Raw genomic sequence first — 24491 nt, forward strand, 5'->3', positions numbered from 1 at the left:
TCAGTCACTGCGTGTTGGCAGTGTGAGGGGCTCAGCCAGCCAGCCTCCCCCTGCTGGAGCAGCAGCGAACTGCAAGCACAGCTTCCATTGTGACGCCAGGAAACTATAGAAACGGTCCTGTTCCTCTGTTCCTCTGTTCCTCTGTTCCTCTGTTCCTCTGTTCCTCTGTTCCTCGGTTCCTCGGTTCCTCAACCACATCTGCCAGTGAGGGCCGGGGTCCACTGGGGGGGCCACCGGGGGGGGGGGGGCCACTGGGTGGCCACCGGGGGGCCACCAGGGGGGGCCACTTCCCAAACAGCCAGCAGGAGTTTCCATGTCGTCTTTTTGTGTCTGGTCGTTGTTTTCTGTCTCACTGGAGCTGCTTTGAGTCACTCTGGACCTATTTAGTCTCTCGGGGTCATTCTGGTTTGTTTTTGATGGTTTTTGTATTTTATTGAAATAGTTTTATGTCCATATTGTAGTTTCTGTCTCTGTGGTTGTTTCACCTCTTTGTAGTTGTGTTTGTCTCTGTGTCCGTTCTCTTGTTGTGTCTCTTTGTCCGTTGTCTTGTTGTGTCTCTGTGTCCGTTGTCTTGTTGTGTCTCTTTGTCCGTTGTCTTGTTGTGTCTCTTTGTCCGTTGTCTTATTGTGTCTCTGTGTCCGTTCTCTTGTTGTGTCTCTTTGTCCGTTGTCTTGTTGTGTCTCTGTGTCCGTTGTCTTGTTGTGTCTCTTTGTCCGTTGTCTTGTTATCTCTTTGTCCGTTGTCTTGTTGTGTCTCTGTGTCCGTTGTCTTGTTGTGTCTCTGTGTCCGTTGTCTTGTTGTGTCTCTTTGTCCGTTGTCTTGTTGTGTCTCTGTGTCCGTTGTCTTGTTGTGTCTCTGTGTCCGTTGTCTTGTTGTGTCTCTTTGTTCGTTGTCTTGTTGTGTCTCTGTCCGTTGTCTTGTTATCTCTTTGTCCGTTGTCTTGTTGTGTCTCTGTGTCCGTTGTCTTGTTGTGTCTCTTTGTTCGTTGTCTTGTTGTGTCTCTGTGTCCGTTGTCTTGTTGTGTCTCTGTGTCCGTTGTCTTGTGTGTCTCTGTGTCCGTTGTCTTGTTGTGTCTCTGTGTCCGTTGTCTTGTGTGTCTCTGTGTCCGTTGTCTTGTTGTGTCTCTTTGTCCGTTGTCTTGTTGTGTCTCTGTGTCCGTTGTCTTGTTGTGTCTCTGTGTCCGTTGTCTTGTTGTGTCTCTGTGTGGTTGTTTGCGTCTGCGTCCATTTTCTCGTCACTTTGCGTCTCTTGAACATGTTCCGTCTTCGCAGAGATTCTTGCACTTCAGCCACAGAAAATACGACACAGCTCACAGGGTTTAGTTCTTAGATGGTCCTTAGTTTATTATTCATTAAACATATATAAGAATCATTTACTTAAACATATATTCATATATCTATACTTATATATCCAGTTTCAGTTATGACAACATGGTTACCAACCTGACGGTCACGTCTAAGAGCATCTTTAAAACAATTAGTGCAATTTACAGTTAAAACCTCTGAACTAGGAAAAGAAAGAAACACCTTCTGTCTGCAAAAATATACTAATCATCTTTTTCATCAAACTACGAGTAAAAACGAAGATTTACAGCGAAACAAAGGACACGAGTCTGACGGACGTCTAGAGGCACAAGAGCTCAGTGTGTTGGAGGTGAAAACACCACGGCAACAAACAACGGCACAGCGTGGACACTTCGGTACGGGGTCTGGGGGCGGGGTGACGCGGCAGAGGGGCGGGGCTAAGACGGGGGTGGGGACAAAGGTCAACAGGTAGGGCAGGGTGGGACGAAGATTCTAAAGGGTGGGGACAAATCTCGACAGTTTGACAGGTGTTGATGAGCGAGAGGCGGGACGGAGGGTCGACAGGTGAGTCGGGGCGGTGCAAACTCTCAGAGAGGCGTGGCCAAGAGGCAGAAGGCGGGCTGAGGGTCGACAGGTGAGGCGAACATTTACAGGTGGGGCGGGGGGGGGGGGGGGGGGGGGGCACTGGGATGGAGGCACGAAGAGAAGCAGCAACATTCAACAGGAGAAACGGAACAAGGGTTGTTGTGCGAATAACAGCGAACAAAAAAAACAAAAAACCCTACAGTCAATGTAAACGGTCCAGGAAGGCTGAAGTGTGACTGCAGAGACACATCAGGAGACGTCAGGGCGGAGTCACGCCCTGCAGCGTCACCACCAAGGGGAAAAAAAAAACCATCTGTGACATTACAAGATGTTTCTGGAGTCCACGAAACTGGCCGGGGTGGACGAAGTGTGTCTCGTTGTTTGTGACGGCGGGAGATCCGACAATGGAAAACAAAGACACGACACTCGGCTCCGGGCGGAGGCAGAACTACAGAACCTCACGAACGTCACGAACACTCAGGCGGTGTTTCATAACCGGCACGGTAAAACGACTCACGGCTACACCTGAACCAGCTCTAAGACACGGAAACACGACCAACGCTCCAGCCGAGATCTGTTTGTCCAAAAGCCCAGAAACTCTCCGGGAAAAATACAAGGTGGCGTCAAGATTTCGCTTCGGACAACAGATGTCACATTCTGTGGAGTATAAACTTCAGTTTGAGGCTTCGGAGTGAAACCCGATCCTCAGATCTTCACGTCAAAGAGTTTTACTACATGATCTTCTAGCACCAAAACATCGAAACAAATCTGTTCCCACGGATCTTTAAAAGGTATAAATACTACATCAATCTGATACTGTTGAGGCTACATCGAGAGCTGGAGACTTCGGCATCAGATCCGTCATCGGTTTTCACAGCCGTCCTTCAAAAAAGGGGGCGTTTCTTCACCCTCGGGGGGGAATGTGGGCGAAGTGTCTGCTTTCAGAAAGTCCTTCCCGTCGGAGGCCACGGAGTGAAAATCGGGGGTTGGGCGTGGAAGGGGTGGGGGCTCCGTCGTGTTGGGCCTAACTGCCATCTTTGGATGAACTCATAGCAGCAAGATTAGCTTAGCTTACTAGCCTAAAATTAAAAAAGGTCTCCTGTATTTACAGAGACACAGCCGCTGCCAGACTCCGTGTCTGTTTTGTTCTTTACTAAGTGGAAACTGAACCCTGAACTCAAGAACTCAAAGTGTGACTGGCAGTAAAGCTAGCTAGCTAGCTCAATGAGCTATTGCTAATCGTGTGTTTAGGCTTCAGTTAAGCTAGCCGCACTTTTTCTTCATAGTTACACCCGCCATTAAATCTACTCTCAAACATAGAAAAGGACTTTGAGTTAAACTTAAGTTCTAGTTTCAGTAGCTAGTTGGTTTAGCGAGGAATATCGTTTTTGTTTTTTTTTACATAATATACACAAGGAACTCTAATGGAAGTTGTAATACTAGTTTGCTAAAAAAACAAACTTATTTTCAGAAATAAAGGGTTTGAAAGTAAATTTTCAAGTGAAAATGCAAAACTTTCGATGCGTTATGGAGTCTGTTTACACAACAACGGCACTCGGAGCCACGGAAACCGCAACTTTATGAAAACGGCTCCCAAAGTGGAACTTTTTGAAAAACGCTCAGACTCTGTCTTCGTGTAAAACAAAGAAGAAGAAAAAAAACGCAACTTTCTAAAAACGCGTAGGCGGTGGAAACGCTGCCACTGCACACGCGCACCACGGCCGAAGTAAACAGTTCTTCTGCACACGCTCAGTAGATGGCCAATGACAGCTCTGCTCTCCTCCGTCGTGTCACGACTCCCAGTCTATATCCTCCCGGGACTTGGTACTTTTATTTTGACAGTCACCAAAATGACAATCCAACTTGGTGGTCTGTCCACTAGAATGTCTGTGTTACTCCCATTGTTAATGTTTACAGCGTATAGCTTACTGGTTTCATTACAAAACAAACAACAGCACCCACTAGTGGCCAGTATTCAGTATTTCTGCTGTTTCCATGTAAACAGACATCGTTGTCGTGTAAACGGACCTTTGGTCTTAAGTAAATTCATGTAAAACCCAAAACAACAACAAAATAACCAAAGTACGGGTATTTTACTAGCTTTTACTATTATTAGTAGTAATAGTTTGTGGTAACTGCGTCTACTCCGACACAGTAATGAAGAAATGTTGCTACGTTATTAGCTATGTACTCCCAACGCCTGGTTTTCTGGATGAATCCTGTCGCTATCTCTACGTTGGCAGAGGCACATTGTGGTTTTAATAACAGATCGGCTGAAAAGCTCATGACAGAGATATAAAGCAAAGTTTGATGAAGTTTTTAGTGTCTAATGATGCTTGAAACCAGAATGACTTTTTATATTTCTGTCTCTGGTTCAAACAGGCACCAGTCTGACCTCCAGCAGCTTCACTTCTGACTGCTTTTCTCTGATTTAAATGAATTTTTTTTTTCCCCCTTCACACCAGCTGTGTTATCTCAGGGTAACAGAACGGGTCGCATCGTCCTTCAACGACCTAATAAAAAAAAAAAATGCACTTATTAAACAGGCGACATGCTCTCAGAAGCCTCAGTTAAAGGAGATAAAAGTCTGAGAATGAAGCAGTTTTCATTTCATAACACGTTTCACTTCCTGTTTATAACAGTCAGACCATCTGAGGGTCAACAAATCTCTTTTTTTGGCCCAAAATATTTAAATATATCACCGTCAAAAGCCTCATGTACAGGTAATAATCGAACTTTGAATCTTGTCTTGCATCGATGTAAATGGTATCCTTTATCATTTCCATAATTTAATTAGGTTTATATTTACTTATTCCTCTTAACAACTGTTATTTAACGACGTATCGGTGAAACTAAAAGGCTTTTTATCAAGCCTACTGAAACAAAATGCATGAATTTGATAGTTTTCATGTAGATTTTTTAACATTTCATGAATATTTGCAGCTTGAAATGTGCTGAATCGAACTTAAATCTACTTTTTTTGGGGGTGAAACTATCCTGGACATGTTTTAAGTTAACACTACTATCTCAAAATATCACACTATTTCATAAGATAAGGCATTTTTACCATTTGTTAAATAATGTATGAACTTTTTTAGCTTATAGCTTTAAAAAATGATTTGTTAAGTCATAGTCCCATTTTATAAATACTTCTGAAGCTTTTCCTTCTAATTAAAAGGCTGAATTATTTAACCAGAAGAGCCAGATTCATGTTTTACGGCAGGAGTTTAATAAAATGAGTTTTTACTTGGAGTTTTGTTTTCTGTTTTTTTCAAATAGAATTGGAGTAGGATAAAGTGTCGTTGGAGTTAGAGGCAAACTGTGTTCAACGCTTCACAGTTTAATTTGTCAGACAAACACTGCGGCTTCTGTTTCTATCTTCGGGGAGATTCGACGCTTCATGAACGAGATCCTCTGACGTCTGCCAAGAATCGATTCTGCACAGACGGAGAAATAATCCAGTGGTTTTAGCAGCAGCTCTACTGCCTTAGCAGCGTGTGTGTGTGTGTGTGTGTGTGTGTGTGTGTGTGTGTGTGTGGGAAGGGGGGGGTTTCCTGTCAGTGTCCTCCCTCCCTGGAGGACGGGCTCTCTGAGCGTCCGTCCCTCGCTGCTGATTTCTTCTGCTTCTGCTTGGACTTCCTCAACATCCGGACCTGCAGGAGCAGCAGCTGGTTTATTCCTGTAGCTCACACACACACACACACACACACACACACACACACACACACACACACACACACACACACACACACACACACACACACACGCACACACACAGGAAGCCTCCACTTCCTAATTTAATCTGGATCCGTCTCATAAACTCTTTAAAAATCATTCATAATTTGCAGATTATATCTGAATTATAATTCTAGTTCCATAGATTCTGAATCCAGGATATGATCCGCAGTTTCTTCAAAATGAAATGACTTCTTCCTTTTCAAATGGAAGCTGGTGCAGATTAGCAGCCTCTCCTCCGTCAGTCAGCCCAGAGCAGCTGTGGCTGCAGACGTAGTTTACCACCGTCCAGCATGGAGGGAATGAATGATGTAAAGCGTCTTTGAGTCTCCAGGAAAGTTTCTATATAAAACCTCTGGAGGACTACCGGTGCCCTGCAGGGACAAACCTTGGGTCCTGCAGCTGAGATGATGATGTGACCCGGAGGCTGGATCCACGGCTCGCCGTCCACCTGCACCGGGATCGCCTTGTTCACCGTCAGCCTGATGTAGTTCCCTTGAGCAATACGGATCCCCGACCGCAGACCGCCCTGCACCTGGCCCTACACACACACACACACACACACACACACACACACACACACACGGTTCACAGCTGGTGGAAACCTGAGGTGTGTGTGTACGCTGACAGAGGATGTTCCTGGTTCTTCTCACCATGTGCACGACACCAGTGACTCCGACCACCTCCAGCAGACCGTCATCGATGCTCGGTTTCCCATAGCGACCGTCGACCTCTGACCCCCAGAGATCAGCACCAGAACCCCAGCTACACACACACACACACACACACACACACACACACACACACACACACACACAGATCAAACTTTTATTTTAGTTTTGAATGATTGTGTGTGTGTGTGTGTGTGTGTGTGTGTGTGTGTGTGTGTGTGTGTGTGTGTGTGTGTGTGTGTGTGTGTGTGTGTGTGTGTTACCTGGGTATATTGAGGAAGATCAGCCCCTCTATGTTGGGCAGGGGGACATTGAGTGCGTCCACCTGGAGCTGCAGGTGCTTGAGGAGACTCCGGGAGGAGCTGATCTTCTGCAGGCCGACCTTCACGTACACGCCTTTGTTGTGGAACCTGGAGGACGAGGCACAGCCGGAGCGTTCACACCGTCTCTCTCTTCCAGGTGGAAACAGACAAGACGAGAGGTTTTAGAGCGGAAAGACGTTTGACCTGCTGGTGAATTTGTCTGGTTCGTCTTCTCGGGCCTGGTGGAAGTCCAGGCTCAGCTCTGCGTCGATGCCCAGACCAAAGTAGTTGTTCATCTGGACGATCTGATAGAAAAACAAGACGAGGAAGTTTTTAAATGATTAGAACATTTTCTGTTCCGCACCAGAGTTTTTATTAAAAGCTCCGCCCCCCCGGGGAGGCGGTCCGGACCTTGGGCGGCTCCAGGAAGCCGTTGTCCTTCCCGTCCTCCGAGATGTCCTGAGCGTCCAGCAGGATGGTCCAGCGGTCCATCAGGACCTCGTCCGCCTCGTCGACAGACACCAGGATATGATGGGGGTCCTCGCCGCTGTAGCCCGGCCCCCAGCGGAGGATCCGGGCCAGGTCGTTACCTGGCGGGTTTGGAAACAGAGCCGGTGAGTGGGCGGGAACCAGACGGACGGCGGGAGCAGGCGGGACTCACCCGTTCCCAGCGGTACGATGCCGATCGGCGGCTCCCGGCAGACCAGCTTGTGTCGCACGGCCTCCAGGACGCCCAGCACCCAGCCCACCGTGCCGTCGCCCCCGCAGACCAGCACCCGGAACCGGGGCAGCTCCCTGAAGGTGTGGAGGCTGCGGCAGAACCAGAGACACATTCAGGCCCCGCCCACACGAACCAAAACATCTGTTTTGTCCCCGGCGTTAGCCTCCACCAAGTAGCTCCCGCTAGCTCCCGCTAACTCCCGCTAACTCCCGCTAACTGTCAGCTTTTCATATTTTACTGAATTTATTCAATATGTCACTGATCTTAGTAAGTTTTTATCTCGCTGTGGGAGGGTCATAGGAAGCATCCACTACCAGAGGGAGGGCTTATTTTCCCCACGTGAGGTCATGAAGGGAAAATCTCTGCTTCTCTTTCTTCACTTCTGGAGCCTCGAACACGAGACGCATGTTAGAAAACCATAAGAGAGTCAATTGTGCAGAATGTGGGACCTTTAAATTCTAAGCGGAACCCGAAGGTGAAGAAAATATCAACCTGTCACTTTCCTTCTCAGCGTTTTGTCCTGATTTCTGCACATTTATGACATTTCCAAAGGTCGAGGCTCGCCTGGTTGTACAATGTCTGTGTCACAGTCGCTGCTCCACTTTGTTGTTTTCTGTCTTTTTCCTCTCAATCTGATTCTCTTTTGTTTGTGTTTCTTCGTTTTGCAGCTTTTTGTGGTAATTGAGTTTCTATTTGTTAATAAATGTAGTGAATTTCAATCTATTTGTTGTCGTTTTTAACTCTGAAGAGAATTAGCATCTTTTATTAAGTTTTTATTTTGATAGTATTTGTCTTAAAATGTTCATCTTTTTGTTGCTGTTTTGTTTGTTTTGTTTTTTCTTCTTTATTTTAGTTTTTTCATTAAGTGTTTCAGACATCTGGTTGCTTAACGTGTCAGTATTGCTGTTTGATGTATTTTCCTCATAATTCTGCTTCTATTTGCATCTTTTCTGGCTGTTTTGATTCAAAGCTTCTGCAGCTATTCTGATATAACTGTATTTACTGTAATAATTATTCTCTTATAGCTGTATGAATGTTATTTTAGTTGCCGTTTGCAGATATTTGATTAGTTTGTTTGCGTCTTCTTGCACATTTGTTTTGAAAACTTGTGTAGATTTGTGAAATTTCACAAATATTTGCAATAATTAGATGGTGTTTTACAGCTTTTTATTATAGTTTTGCTGGTTTCACGTGTCTTTGTTGTTATCCTGTGTCATTAATTTGCTGGTTTACATTCTTCCGTCGTCTGTCAGAGGAGGATTTTCTGTCTTTCGGTTTTGAGGCTGTTGGTGTGCAGCGGACGAGCTCACCCTGCCAGCGGCCCGCCGTTGGAAATGTCAAAGACCTGATGGGGGTTCAGCAGCTTGCGGAAGCCGTAGAGGAGCTCTCGGCCCTTCAGGCCGCCGCTCTTTGGGTTCACGAACACCAGCAGGGGGCACACGTCGTCTCCCAGCTTGTTGATCTGAAAAACAGCAATAAATAGAGTGAGAGAAGTGGAATTGATGAAAGGAGTGGGACGCGACCGAGCGCCGGAGGGTTACCGTGATCTCCGGGACGACCACGGACGTGAGAGTCTTGTTGTCCACAGACGAGTCTTTAGCCAGCATGTAGATCCTCTCGGCCTCGGAGAAGCAGGAGATCTGCAGCGCCACCGCACCTGAACCAGATCACACTCAGCTTCACCGTTCAGCACCACGTAACAACAGCAGTGAAAAGATAAAACAAGATAAAATGAAATAACGAACAGCATCAGTGAGATTGATTTTTTTTTAAAGAAATTGTGGAAATGGCTCATAAGAACTTTTTGGGACTTTTGGTCTTTTTCTGATTCTTCAGCTCAAGTTTCCATCGTGACCGACTCACCTTGGCTGCTGTAGATGTGGCTGATGGAGACCAGGTGACCTGCAGAGAGGAGGAAGAGGAGGAGGAAGAGGATGAAGAAGAGGAAGAACAAGAGAAAATATGATTAAAAGAGCGCCACCTACTGGGCAGTGAAAAAAGTTCAGTTCTGCAAACCTAACCGCAATCCCGCTTCTCACCACTCGGTGGCAGTGACGCGTCACTCGGGTGTTGAACACACTCCAATAAGCAGCAGAAGAAGAAGTGACGCCACTGGATTACTCATTGCAGCGTAAGAGAGACACTCATTGGACGAGAGTCTCTCTTTTGTTTAAATTCTGTTTGTTTCTCTTGTTTATTGTAATTGTTCAGAAATAACAGTTTCACTGCTGAACGAGCTGGAAATCTCACTTCCAGGGAGAAACACGACATAATTGTCAGGAGGAAACTTGCTTTGTGGCCTGAGAAGAGAAAATGAACATGTTTCCAACTTTTCTCAGACATTTTTAGAAAACGGCCCTCAGGTGAGGATCGGTCTCGCAGCTCGTCTCACAACTGGCTGTGTAATTTGTTGAATACGTTCCAGAGGAACCCGGAGACGGACACATGTTGGATGTGGACACATTTTTTATTTTTGGTTTTGTTGCTTTGCTCTCAGGCTGGAATCGCAGCTTCTGGGAGTTTCTACTGACATCACTTTAAAGGGGCAGTAGGGCCAACTGGACCTGGGCTCCTTCTACAATCTACAATCTACAATCTACAATCTACAATCTACAATCTACAATCTACAATCTAGAATCGCGATGCTTCTGAGCACCGAGGACCTTGAATCCCATCGTTGCCACAACTAAGAGCAGAGCTGGAAACGGAGTCTTTCCTCTCCCGGCCTGGAGGCCAGCGACTCATTAACATGATGTCACGTTGGTTATCGTTGGTAATTTGTCACAGATACGCTGAGAAGTTCAGAGTTTTGTTTTTTTTGTAGACCGAAAATGAAGACCGCTAAATTGTGAAATTCATCAGCAGGTTGTAAGGCAATATTTTCTTCTTTTTTAAATTTTAATTAATTAATTTCATTAATCTTCTTTTTAATTTTCAATTTTATAGTTTATTTAATTCAAATCTTGTGTTATTTTTAATGTACTTATTTTATTGCCCCAGCATTTTATTTATCAGAATTTCTCTTCAGTTGTTTGGAGTATTTAAATCAAATTTATTTCTTTATTTGTTATAACATTGACTTGAACCTCTATATTTGTTCTTGCAGCAACGTGAGTAAGTTTTAATCCTCCTGTTCAGTGTTTTCTGTGCAGGTTCACATGCAGGAGGTAAAGAAATGTTCTCTGAGATCACCACAGTGAATGGTAGCATTCATTTTTAAAAGGTTTTAGCTTGTCAATGTAAGTGGACTTCATCTAGATATTGAATATAAATCAAACCAAGACCCGGATCAGTTGAAATGAAAGTTAATATTTAAATGAGCCACTTTGTACTGGAGACACTGGGTCCAGAGGCCAAACGGGAGGAGGAACTCAGGAAAATTTAAATAAACTTAAGTTGTATTCTTTAACAAGACATTTACATTTATCGCCACGTGTATTTCTTAACACACATTCTTTATTTTTGGCAGTTTTGTTTTTTGCATCTGTGTTTTTAATAAATGTTCAGAGATGAATTTTAAATTATTTTATTAATTTTTAATACATGATCAACTTTATCTTTCTTGAGTTTCCTTCATTTCATTTGGATTTTTCACACATAAATTTTATTTAGCTTTAAAAGTACAGACTTTATTTCTTTTGTCTTGTTTCATTGGCTTTTTTGTTTAGTTTTATTTACTTTTGCATTTATTATTTCATAAAAAATGTTCCTGATTTACTTCTTTGTTGCTATTGATTCAAACAATTTCCATTTATTCAGTTAGAGTATATTAGAGTAACAAGAGTATTGAATGACTTTTCGTTGCTGTTTGGATATTTTCCTGTGTGAGTTTCTCTGGACGTCTCCATGTTGGGGGACATGAGACCTGAGTGGACTCACTCTTGATGGCCAGGTGCTCCTGGATCATCTGGACGTACTCGTCTTTGGTCAGCAGGGGGGGCAGTCCTCCGATCAGCAGGCTCACCTGCACATGTAACTTCCTGTTCTCCACCGCGTAGAAACGAGTCTGGTTCATCTGCCGCAAAGACACCTGGGAAACAGAGCCACAAATAACTTGAACCGTCGATGGTTCGTGCCGCCGTTCAGACGTTCAGACGTTCAGACGTTCAGACGATCAGACGATCAGACGTTCAGACGTTCAGACGATCAGACGATCAGACGATCAGACGTTCAGACGATCAGACGATCAGACGTTCAGACGTTGTGACTTTACCTTCCTGATCTCCTGCAGTTTGTCCAGAATCTTCTCCTGAGGCGTCAACGTCAGTCTCTGCACTGAAACACACAAACACAACGTCTCAACTTTTCTCACGTTTCACCTCGACGATACGTCACATTAACTCACTTTGGTCAGTTCATGTCAGATTTTTGTCATTTTATATCTTATTTTGTTCTTTTTTTTTATTCCTGTCACTTTATTTCTTAATTTCATTGTTTTATATCTCATTTTAGTCATTTTTTAACCCGTTTTTTGTCATCATCTGTCATATTTTTGTAATTTGCTCTGGTTTTTTAGACTTTCGTCACCATCAGTCCAACTTCATTCATTTTTTTTGTCTTTTTTTATCACTTTGTTTCTTATTTTGATCATTTTGTCTCATTGTGTCATATTTTTCAATGTTATGCTTAATTTTTGTAACATTTTGTTACATTTTTGTAATTTTGTCCAATTTGTGTCACTTTGATTTGATAATTTTAACATTTTATGTCATAATTTTGTCACTATTTGTCCAATTTCAGTTATTTTTGGTGATTTTTGAACGCTTCACTATTTTTTTATTTTTTTATGTATTTGTAGCCTTTATGTGTCAGTTTGACTTTTCATCATTCGCTCCAGCAGCACATTTTCAGTTTTATGTGTAATTTTAAAAGAATTTAGGAAAAAAATGTTCTTTTCTTAGAGGTGCTCCAATTAAATCGATTGGTTTGAACGATGTTCAGTTAGAAATGTTTGTTGGCTTCACCTTGTTTGCTGCTCATGTAGACCTCCATCAGACTGAAATTGGACACATCTTCATCCTGAAACAAAAAGTCATCATCATCAATAGATCTTTTTGTTAACAGACGATTTGTAACTCCGTGCAGCGCTGCAGAGCGTCATGTTTAGTTTCCAGGATCTTTCCAGGACTTTCCAGGCTGCAGGAGATGGTCAGTACCTGTCTGTCCAGCAGATTGAGGACCTCGTTGAGGACAGACTCTGCTGTGCTGCTCGCTGACACGGACACAGAAACAAACGCGTCGCCCGACCTGAAACACACAAACATTGCAGAGCGACTGAGACGACAAGAAGTTTTATACAAACTCAATTCCTTGAAATCTGGAGCCAACGTGTCGGTGCATCGCCACACGTCCATCAATCCATCGAGAGACATCACAACCAGGAGGATTAAAGGCTTCTTCGTGATGTTCTATCGAGTGTGAAAGCGAGCACTTTCCCAGGCGGGCTCCTCACCGGGGCCAGCCGGCGTGAACCTTGATGACCTCATCGTGCTGCGGTTTGGCCCTCAGCAGCCAGGCGTCGCCGCGGTTGTCCGGAGCGCCGTTCCGGTTCAGGACGTCGTCGCTGTGGAGACACTGCAGGCCGCCGAGCTCACACAGCTCGAAGTCCTGCGGCGCGTCGGGGAGGTAGAAGGCCCTCAGCGACGCCTCCTGCAGGACGACACGGAGAACTGCACTGAGGGGAGGGGTTTCCTCATTGTGGCTGATGCCTGTGTGTGTGTGTGTGTGTGTGTGTGTGTGTGTGTGTGTGTGTGTGTGTGTGTGTGTGTGTGTGTGTGTGTGTGTGTGTGTGTGTGTGTGTGTGTGTGTGTGTGTGTGTGTGTGTGTGTGTGTCTCACCACCACATCCTCGCTCCTCGTAGCTCTGGAGGTGGAGATCAGCCTGAAGAAGCCACGTTTCACTGCATCGTCGCCGTCGGACACCTTCAGGAACTGTTTACCTGTCGAGACGAGTGTGAAAACTCATTTTCTCACATCTGGAAAGTTTCTTCAAAACTCAAAAAAAAACAAAACAGTAAAAAACAGGAACGAGACAATGAGAAGTGAGCATGCAGATCATGAACACTGATTAGGAATGAGTTTTAAAAACAGTTTGTCACACTGACCCGACTCTGCAGCCGCCGGCTGAGCGTCTTTAGACGACGCAGCGCAGGAATCCACCTCGTCTGAGATATCTGACGGAGGGAAGGAGGGAAGGAGGGAAGGAGGGAAGGAGGGAAGGAGGGAAGCGGCTCAAAAAAAACACCAAAACAAGAAATTCAACCTTCAAACAAGCAGAAAACTCAACATCCTTCATCTCCTCACAACAGTTTACATTATAATCAGCTTTTCTCTTCTTTTTTTTTACATTTTTAATTCTACATTTATTATTTACACATAATTGTTTTTTATTGCTGTTACTTATTTTCTGATTTATTAAACATTATGGCATCATGTTCGTATGTAAGTGTGATATGAAGTCATGGAGGAGTTTCTTCACAAAGGAAACGTTTGTGGTTTAAACTGTTTTCTGTTAAAATCAACACAGGATGTGGTGTGTGTGTGTGTGTGTGTGTGTGTGTGTGTGTGTGTGTGTGTGTGTGTGTGTGTGTGTGTGTGTGTGTGTGTGTGTGTGTGTGTGTGGGTACCCAGGTCGTGGCTGCAGCTCTCGGCGATGCGGTAGCAGTGCATCTTGCTGAAGTTCCTGGACTGCAGGCGGACGCAGCTCGGGTGCAGCAGCATGCTGCGCAGACGTCCCACAATGCACTCTGGCGGCACGCCGAGGTAACACGACGCGTGACTCTGCGCACCGGGGAGAAAGACAGAAAAAACACAGCGTCACACCACACACACACACACTAAACTGATCAGGCTTTGGGGAAATTCCTTTTCCACATTAACAAATTCAAGGATGCAGCAACATTAAGGCGCTGCGGGGAGCTGATGGGGTCAAAGGTCAGGCTCAGGGACCCAGAATGGGTCAGCTGTGGGATTCAAACCTGCCACCTTGCTCTTCATAGAAATCCACTGGGATCAGCCAATCGGAGTCATAGGTAGCATTTGGTAACCGCACAAGATAATGTTGCCATGGTAACGAAAAATCTTATTTGACTGTGATTAAGCCAAAACAATCTTTTTCTCCCCGATCTCAAAGAGTTCCCCGTCCACACGGGAAACATCCGCGTCAACGCGACCTGATGAAAACAACGCAAAATGGATGTAGTACATATGCCAGTCCTGTAGGTGGCGCTGTAACGCTGCCACGGAAATACAAATCCAACATCCCTCCTTATTATAGCCTCAGAAGCCTCTGCAGCAGGAAGTCTGCCATTGCTGTTGTTGAGTGACGGAGCAGAGAAGGGCGCGGGGTTACGGAGGTCGAGAGGCGGGGCGATGACATCATTGTTTTCAGAAAACATTCGTCTTGCCCGTCCACACTTCCAGGCCGAGGCAGCGTTTTCGAATTTCTCCACGGTGGAACCCGTTTTCAGGCTCCTAAACGCCGCGTGGCTGCGCGGCCAAAAACCATGATGGCTGCTGTCATCATCACTACAGCCACTAGAGGGCGTCATTATTCACTCGGGATCTGCACATTTCATTCATTAAACAGATCTTTCATGACAGAGCGGAATTGAGAAAGGATCCTTGCTTCTTTGCAGCTTTTTGTATTTTGCACAGTGACGCTTTAAAAGCATGAAAGAGCCTCGATCCGATATGGTTCCACTAGAGTCTGCCTGGTTCTCACCGTGATGCCGCACCACTCGCACCTCATCCCCGCCAACACGTCCGACGAGCCGCAGGAGCGCCGGCACACCTCGCAGCGGGCGGCCGACGGCAGGTTCCCCTCCCTCCAGTGGTGGTGGAACAGATCCTGACGGCGGGAACAGAGTCAGCGTCTCTCCCGTGGGACCGACGGAAACAAACCCCGCCTCCCGACGTGAGCTGAACTCACCTGCTCCACCGCGCCGTCCAGGTGAGAGCAGCGGCAGTCCGCACAGCTGAAGGCGGCGCAGTCCGAGTGGACGTGGAGCTCACACACTGAAACACACACACACACACACATAAGGTCCGTGGGTCAGAACCGAGAGGCTCTGAAAGGAAAACATTTCAAAGAAAACAATGACTTTTTACCAGATTTCTAAAGAGTAGTGGACAAAATACAACCTGAGATCTGAGCCGGGAAGTCGGTGACGCTGCCATGAAAGTTTTCAAAGTCATGTTGTCAGGGGGAGTTTGTAAAAATACCCACAATGCAACAGCGGTAGAAGTTTTCTGGACAATTCACTGGATTTCGCACCGGAAGGTTTCATTAAAATAAACTTTACGTTAAGATATTTGTTATTTACAGAAGTAATTGTTAATCTTTAAGAAATTATAGATATTTAAACCACGTATACTCTGTGACAAAACAAAAACAAAAAACCTGTAAGTTTATATTTAGAGGTTATTATGGCTCTATTTGACCGGTCCGGCTCTCTCAAGATGAAACTGCGCTGCATGTGACCTCGGAACTAAAATGAGTTTGACAGATGAAGTAGAGCTGAACTGCAGATTAATATTTCTATCGTCACAGATGTTCCATTAACTCTAAAAACCTTCCAGAGAGCAGCAAGAGGTTGAAGCAGGGAATTAAGCAAATAAAACAAACAAACAAACAATAAATAAATAAATAATTGAAAAAAAAATAATAAGGGGAAAAAAAAGTAATACTCAACCACAAATAAATAAACTAAAATAAAATACAAATGAAATAAATAAATAAAAAAAACAATAATTTAAATAAATAAATAATAAACAAATAAATAAAAAAAATAAAATAAAACTAAATAAATAAATAAATAAATATCAGGTTTGGTTTTCATGTTTTCTCTCAGATTCTCTGTCGTGAATCGAGTTCAGCAGGTTAATGAAACGTGACGACGGAACGCAGCGCAGGTAAAGCTGGTTGAACCTGTTAAAGCAGAGCGGCTGTACCTTCACAGCGCAGCGCCGCGTTTCCCTCCGTCTGTTTCCTGCAGACGCAGCAAACCCGTTTCTTGTGACCGGCCGGACCGAAGCAGTGAGCCACGGGCACCTGCAGGGGGCGGCAGAGAGGAAAGACGCCGAGCGTGAGGGCATTTAGCACCACCGAGGAGATAACGAATAAATATATGAATACCAAGAAGAACTAATTTAATTATAAGAAAAGAACTGAAATCATAAAAACCAAAGCGCTCCTAATGTTAAAAAGCCATTATTCTGAAAATGTAAATAGGCATGTTTAAAGTATTTCACTGAGAGATCAAACGCCACATAGACAGAAACTAAATAGTTTCTAGTTCTCTAATTCAGCTCTGATGTATTCAGCAAGAGAAGCTGATCTCATGAAGCTGAAGTGAACAAAAGTCGGATAGAAACGTGTTTTTTACTGAGGTCTGTTCACTATGGAGGCTTTGTTCTCGGAGAGGTTGTGAAAGAACAAGAAGGAGGGCTTTTCTTTTCCCTGCATTCATTATCCGGTCGGCTTTTCCTTCACAGGAAATTATACTAGAAAACACAGAATAAGTGGAGTCATAGTTATAGGTGGATTCATCATTTAGATACAAAAAAAACTGAATCAGAAATTCTTTTTTTTTAAACGACAAAAAAAGGCACTATGAAGACCTCATACCACCTCATGGGGGCACTATGAAGACCTCATACAGTCTCGTTCGAGAACCATCTCAGTCTGAAATGTTTATATTCATTATTCATTTTTGGACAGGAAGTTCTACCTAATCCACACGAACACGTCGTATAAAGGCGATAAAAGTTGATTTCATGAAACTCGTCATAAAGAAAAGTTTTTTTGTTCAGAAAACTAGTTTGAAGCAGAAGATTTACTCACCCGGATCATAGACGGAGTCACACAGGTACAAACCGTCCGCAGAGTCTTCAGACATTTCTCATGACACATGAAGTTACACACTGAGGAAGAGGAGGAGGAGGAGGAAGATCAGACCCACACACTGACAGCAGCCATCATTCAATCACAATAACTTTATTGATCCGTCAGAGGACACAAGCAGCTTTTTAAGAAGCTTTAGGAGATTAAATGGATGGAGACTCTGATGATAAACAGATGAAATGAGAAGCAGATTGAATTTTAATTTCTCAATAGATTTGTGCAACATGGCAGTTTCATGAGTTGTCTGCTTCCTCTTCATATCTGTAGAATATCTGCCAACACTTCCATCCCTTTAATGCAGATTGTCACAGAGATGTGATGAAATTCTAACATTCACACGTAACAGAAGTTCAGAAAACCTCATTATTCTCCATATCTGTAGAAAAGCTGAGAACACTTTGATTTCTGTGTATCGCCACTAGTTTGTAGCACGAATCCCCAGAATGTGAGGGAGCAACTTCCCACTGGACCACAGGGACAAAGCTCCTCCGACTGACCGGATCTAAACCCGGCTGAGAATCTGAGGAATTCAAAGAAAAGGAGGTCGAACAAGTGCAGATTGAATAAATGAACCTAACAGTTCATGTGTCAACAGATTCTCAGATATTTTAGCTGTAAACCAGATTTATCCAGATTAAAGCCAAAGGCTGGAACTTTCTCCAATAAAGTGAATTAAATTAAAAAGATTATTGAAAGTTTCACTGGTTCCACTGAATTAGTTCTCTTGTTTTCACAAGCACATAAATACAAGTCATTTTCTTTTTAAAGATATAATTTCAACTGTGAAACTTACATTTATATACAATTTATTACCGGAACTTAAGTGTTTTAAAGGATCATATTCTGCAAAATTCCCTTTCCTAAAGGTTCTCCAGCAGTACTACTCGTCCCCATACCTGGACTGACGTCCCAGAAGTGAAGACAGTCTGTCGTCTCTGTCCCTGGCTTGTTACAGTTTTAAAAAGTGTGTTGCTCCAAGCAGCCAATCAGAAATCAAACCCTATATAGTGTCATCGGGGGTTTAGCCAATCCCAATCAAGGTAGGCCCTCCCTTTGACTCCTCCCACAATGAGGCAGCTCTGCTCTGGCACATGGCACCACGAGAGGACGTACTTCCTCCTCTTCCCAAGATGGGCACGTGTGGGCGGAGCCAGTCCAGCTCACACAGACACAGCAGATTCTGAATGTAGCTCCTATGATCCAATATTCAAATGAGGAAAATCAAGGAGGAGCTAGAAACTTAGAATACTGAAGGTTTCTGGACCGACCAGACCAGGAGGAGGAGGAGAGGAGGAGGAGGTGAACAGGAGGAGGAGGTGAACAGGAGGAATAGGAGAACAGGAGGAGGAAGAGAACAGGAGGAAGAGGTGAACAGGAGGAGGAGGAGGTGAACAGGAGGAGGAGGAGAACAGGAGGAGGAGATGAACAGGAGGAGGAGATGAACAGGAGGAAGAGGAGAACAGGAGGAGGAGGTGAACAGGAGGAGGAGGAGAACAGGAGGAGGAGGAGAAAAGGAGGAGGAGATGAACAGGAGGAGGAGGAGGTGAACAGGAGGAGGAGGAGAACAGGAGGAGGAGATGAACAGGAGGAGGAGGATATGAACAGGAGGAGAACAGGAGGAGGAGGAGAACAGGAGGAGGTGAACAGGAGGAGGAGGAGAACAGGAGGAGGAGGAGGAGAACTGGAGGAGGAGGAAAACAGGAGGAACAGGAGGAGGAGGAGAACAGGAGGAGGAGATGAACAGGAGGAGGAGGTGAACAGGAGGAGGAGGAAAACAGAAGGAGGAGATGAACAGGAGGAGGAGGAGAACAGGAGGAGGAGGTGAACAGGAGGAGGAGGAGAACAGGAGGAGGAGATGAACAGGAGGAGGAGGAGAACAGGAGGAGGAGGAGGTGAACAGGAGGAGGAGGAGAACAGGAGGAGGAGGAAAACAGAAGGAGGAGATGAACAGGAGGAGGAGGAGAACAGGAGGAGGAGGTGAACAGGAGGAGGAGGAAAACAGAAGGAGGAGGAGAACAGGAGGAGGAGATGAACAGGAGGAGGAGGTGAACAGGAGGAGGAGGTGAACAGGAGGAGGAGGTGAACAGGAGGAGGAGGAGGTTAACAGGAGGAGGAGGTGAACAGGAGGATGAGGAGAACTTTAAACAGTATCTGTGGTGTCCATTCTCAGCTTGTAAATGATGACGATCAAACTGAATTCTTTAAAACAGAGAAAGTGTCTTGCAGGTTAAGAGAAGAACGATCTAGAAGTGACGTCTGATCTTCTCTCTGTGGTTTTCAACGGTAATCTGAACCAAAATCAGGAACTTGTTGAGTTCAGACGAAACTCTTCAGTTTTCTCGCCGGAGGATCGTTTCTGCTCAGAACAAAATGTCCTTCTGTCCAAACGCAGTGAATTCAGTCAAAAACGAAGACTTTTCTCCATCGGCTTGTCTTCCTCTGCGTCTCAGAGGCTCTTCTGCTTCTCTCAGCTTCACTCTTCGTCTTCGCAGCAGCACATCAGGTGTTGCTCAAACATGACGACTCAGCAGATTTTCCAACCGTCGCACCGCCACACGTTTTCGGCCACTTCCTGCCGGGAGGTGTGAGCGGCGTCCGGGTCATCGTCTTCTGCCTTGAGTTTAACATGGACCTCAGGATGTTGCTGCTGGTTTTAAAGGCCCCTGAATTGTCAGATTCAAAACTACCGAGAGCTTCAGAGGAGGAAAAGTTTTCAACAAGAATATTTGATTAACTTGGAATACCGATCGTGGCGGCCAGAAAGGCAATGAGAAGAAAATGGCCGACAGCCCATCTATTGGTGATTCTGTTCTGAACGATTCTTCAAAAAGCGAAATGTGATCAATTCTGTAAGAACTGGAACAGGAACTTTCTCTTAAAACAACCACCTTTTGTTTAATGTTCTTTTTGTTGTTGTTTTTGGAACATTTCACATTTCGATTTCCAATTTTTTGTAATCGCTTAATTTGTGAAGTTTGCACTGTGCAACCCTGTTTTCTTATCGTCTTGTTCTGTTGTGCATTTGCTTTATTCACTTTATTTGTAATTTGTAATGTAATTGATGACATTTAAATAGTATATTATTTATATTATTATTCGTAAAAGTCCTTGTTAAATATCAATATTGATATTATGTGCATGTCATGTACATTCACGTACAGGTGTAAAGAGTATATATAAAACTTGTGTATATTATATTTTGAATGTGTATTGTAGAAATAGTCGTATTAGTTATCGAGAGACCCTCGTTTTGTTTTTGTTTTCTGTTGTTTTTGTTTGTATTGTGATGGGGTAGGTATGTATAACCTTATCTTCAACATCAGCTGATTGGTTGAACAAATGACTGCTTTTTTCTTCTGAAGACTGACAAATAAATTCAATTAATTCAAATTCAATTAAATTTTATTTAAAAAACAAGAAAAAAGAAAAGAAGAATCGCTTCTAATGTCGGTATTTTAAGATGAAAGTGTTGGTAAGTGGTGGCAAATACATAAAATAATAATACTATGCCAAAAACTTAAACGCACACAGCCTTTCCAGTTTAGTTTAGAGTGTTCGCAGCTTTTCTCCAGATAGAAAGAGGAGAAACGTGTGTGTCTTCAAAGAATAACTTGAACTACATTGAAGATGTGTCAGTGCAATCAAAACTCCTGGATTCTATAATTCCATTTCCCAGAAAACACACATTAAATAAGAAAAACAAAATGGAGTGTTTCTCTCTGAACAGACGCAGAAGCTGCATGAAAAGCGGCACGCAGGTATTATTTACGCTAAATGTAAACGCAGGGTTTCCATTGTATATTTAAGTACTCTGTACCATCACACAGCTTTGTGTTAATCCCAGTGACGGCTTAAAGAAGAAACGTTATGTAACCGAGCCGAGGCCTTTTCAGCTGCAGCTTTTCATGCAGCTGCTGCTGCTGCTGCTGGTGGTGGTGGTGGTGAGGAAGAGGACGAGCAGGAGGAAGAGGAGTAGGAGGACGAAGAGGAAGAGGAGGAGGATGAGGAAGAAGGGGAGGACGGTCACCTCTCTGTCCACCGACACGCACACAAACACACACAAATACGCATTCCTCTTGCACAGAGCATCCCTGACTGTCTCCTGTTGCCATGACAACCGGAGGAAGTAACTCACCATTTGAATACACAACACACACTTGACACACACACACACACAGTCCAGTCTGCCCAGTAACACACTTGAGCCCCCATTGTGTGTGTGTGTGTGTGTGTGTGTGTGTGTGTGTGTGTGTGTGTGTGTGTGTGTGTGTGTGTGTGTGTGTGTGTGTGTGTGTGTGTGTGTGTGTGTGTGTGTGTGTTCAGTCCGCCTGTTGCATTCATGATGAGGTTGCAGCCCAGTTAAAGGAAAACATGAAAAATAAAAAGAAAAGAGAACCGTGACGTTTTCAAGATGAATGTTTTTGACCATTGAAGGTCAACTCTCTCTGAACACACACACACACACACACACACACACACACACACACACACACACACACACACACACACACACACACACACACACACACACACACACACACACACACAGTTTGACAGGTGTAATAAACACCCATAACCCAGTAGGTGGAGGTTCTCCAGAGGCAGGGAGCTGCAGCAGGAGGTGCTGAGGAGTTAATCTGAGTTGATGGGATTAAATCTGCTTTCTGATCCAAACTGGTCCAGCAGGACGTTGGGGGTCTTACCTTCACACAGAAAGCCGACGAGCCCCCAGATGAAGTCGCTGCAGCTGTGGCAGAAGGTGGGTTTGGTCAGGGTGACTTTCCTGAAGCAGTGGCCGGGCCCGGAGCTCTGGGGCCGGGGCCGGAGTCCCGGGGAGTGCTGCGCCCTCTTCTTGCCGGGCTGCGGGCTCGATGTCCGGCTGTCCGTGGCGTCAGTCGATCTGGGTCGGCCAGAGTCGGCCATCACCTCAGCCTCTCACACAAAGTCACACGACGAGCTAAATTAAGCCCGTTTAGAAAAAAATCAAATCAAAAATCAAATATTCCCTCTCGAGTAGAGAGACATCCCACCGGGCCGTCCGCAGCGGCGCAGCCCGGAGAAGGGGCGCTGTGCTCGGCGTGTGCCACAGGGTCCCCCCCCCCCCCCCCTCCACCCGGGAAGCTAATTTTGCAGATATGAACTACAGAGCAGAACACCGCGTCACCTGCTAAAATCCAAACAAAAGCAAGTTTATGGTGAACGTGACGTTGTTGTGCCTCTACTGCAGATCCCACCGGCCGGAGCCGGCGCTGCTACCCGGTGGAGAGGGCACCGAGCGCGGCGTGCCTCCCGGAGAAACCCCGCCTCGGAGGAGTGCCGAACATCACGTCCGTGGAATATTAATCCGAAACCAGCTCGATAAAACACGCGTCTGACATTCGGGAAAGGCGGCGGCGTGAGATTCACGATGACTCCTCGACGCCTCGCGGTCGCCCCACACACCGGGATCAGAGTCCCTCCGCCCGGAGACAGCGGTGCCACCCAGCGGCGCGGAGCGGAGGAGAGGGCGCCGCGCCCCGCACGACTCCCGGAGCTCCCCGCTCGGGAAGCGGCATGAATTAATGATGAGGTATCGATCCGCTGGGGCTGAGTGAGTGTCCGCGCCGCGCCGCGGCGGGATGAAGTCTGCGAGATGGATGGGAGAAGCTCACGGTGAAAGTCCGCTGCCCGCACAACCCCGGCTCAGTTTTACCCGCCAGAAAGGCGCCAGAAGCGGGTGGAAGAAGCGGCGAAGCGCCGCTCGGAGAACCAGAGAGAGGAGCGACCATCAACAAGTGTGTGTCCGCCGGAGGAGGGTCTCTTTCGGCTTGATTCCTTCCTTTTCTGAGACTGAGTCTCCTTCCGCGTCAGTCTCCAGCACTGATTTACTCCTCCTACATTCTCCTCCTCCTCTTCTTCATCCCCCCATCATCTTCTTCTTCCTCATCCTCCTCCTCTTACTCTTTTTCCTCCTCCTCTCCTCCTCTCCTCCTCTTCATCCCCCTCTATCCTCCTTTTCTTCCTCTTTTTCTTCCTCCCCCTCTATCCTCCTCTTCTTCCTGCTCATCTTCCTCTTCCTCCTTTTCTTCCTCCTTTTCTTCCTCCTCTTGTTCCTTCTCCTCATCTTCTTCCTCCTCTTCTTCCTCCTCTATCCTCCTCCTCCTCTTCTTCCTCCCTCTCAATCCTCCTCATCCTCCTTTCTCCTCTCTTCTTTCTCATTGTTTCCTCCACTCTCCATCTCCTCTCTCTTCTCCATCCTTCCTCTCATCTTTTCCATTCTTCTATTTTCGCTTTTCATTTCTTCTGTCCTCTCCTACATCCTCCCTTCTTCTTCATCTCTCTCACCTCTTTTACCTCCTTCATCATCCCTCCCCACCTCCTCCACCTTCCATCTTTTCGTCTCCTTCCCTCCTTTCTCTCCTCACCTTTGTGCTCTTCCTTTTCTCCCTCATCTGTTTTCTCTTTTCTACACCTTCCAACCTTCTTTGAATCTCTTCCCTTTCCCTCCCTCTTTTCTTCACTCTCTCCTTCCTTTGCTCCCTCCTACATCTTTTCGTTTGTTCTCCTTCGTGCTCCCTCTTTCTCCTCCCATCTTTCACCTTCATTTCTCTTCTTGTTTTCCATTCTACATCTCTCTCTTCTTTATTGGGTGAGACGTCAGCATTCTGCAAATAAGACTCTTGCACTTTCTTACTATTATTTTTAATTATTTCAGACATTTTTCTATTTGTGTGAAAAAGGCAGACAGACCTGCACGTACAGCATCTGACCACTAGGTGTCAGTGTGACACAACAAAATTGAACCAAGACCATCAGTGACGGTTTACTTTGTTATGACTGTATCTACCTTCTCTGGATTAATTTTTTATTTTTTTATATTCATTGTTTTTTTTCATTGTAGTTCATAAACTGTTCATCACAAACTTGAAGCAGCTTCAGTGAGAAACACGATCCTGTTTTTTTAACAAGAAGCTGCTGAAAACATCGATCGGGACGCTTGTTTCTATCAGATCAGATGGACTGAAATCTACAGGGTTTGTGGAGGAGAGTCAGCTGGTTTGGACTGATCAAGAGAAGAAAAGCAGGATGTGATGCAGTCAGTACCGCTCCCTCACTGTAGGGGGCACCAACCAGCACACAGGCTCTCCTTCACATCCAGGTGAAGTTTACACTTTTCTTAGAGTCATGAGCGCACATACATGTCACAGATTCAAGAGTACATTAAATTTCATCTTGACCCCACCCCTCCTCTTTTTTTTAATGTCTTGTCTTCAATTGTATTTTCCAAAGT

The 24491-nt window shown here is 45.2% G+C and overlaps 1 protein-coding gene across 1 annotated transcript; it reads right to left on the minus strand.

The window, feature by feature from the left end:
• Positions 1-5161: 5161 nt before the first annotated feature.
• On the minus strand, positions 5162-23060 carry dgkq (diacylglycerol kinase theta). Its single transcript, XM_080465708.1, has 23 exons — positions 21925-23060; positions 17162-17241; positions 16270-16369; positions 15248-15333; positions 15041-15166; positions 13944-14097; positions 13422-13490; positions 13156-13256; positions 12771-12967; positions 12475-12565; positions 12283-12337; positions 11532-11593; positions 11198-11348; positions 9182-9220; positions 8860-8975; positions 8629-8780; positions 7259-7407; positions 7009-7187; positions 6802-6902; positions 6559-6705; positions 6278-6389; positions 6013-6165; positions 5162-5542 (listed from the first exon to the last, which is right to left on the minus strand). Exons 1-23 carry the CDS (start codon positions 22142-22144, stop codon positions 5447-5449), a joined length of 2736 nt encoding a protein of 911 aa, XP_080321834.1. The 5' UTR covers positions 22145-23060; the 3' UTR covers positions 5162-5446.
• Between the last annotated feature and the right edge of the window lie 1431 nt (positions 23061-24491).

This window comes from Lipophrys pholis (assembly GCF_963383615.2).
Source record: "Lipophrys pholis genome assembly, chromosome: 6".
In the NCBI taxonomy this organism is placed as follows: domain Eukaryota; kingdom Metazoa; phylum Chordata; class Actinopteri; order Blenniiformes; family Blenniidae; genus Lipophrys; species Lipophrys pholis.

Bases quoted from the DNA above. Each gene is read 5' to 3' on its own strand.
- dgkq (XM_080465708.1), bottom strand. From the start codon at position 22,144: ATGGCCGACTCTGGCCGACCCAGATCGACTGACGCCACGGACAGCCGG. The intron at 17,242-21,924 runs GTAAGACCCCCA...CCTCTTCCTCAG, and splicing joins CGTCGGCTTTCTGTGTGAAG to TGTGTAACTTCATGTGTCAT. The intron at 12,338-12,474 runs GTACTGACCATC...TTTTTGTTTCAG, and splicing joins TCAATCTGCTGGACAGACAG to GATGAAGATGTGTCCAATTT.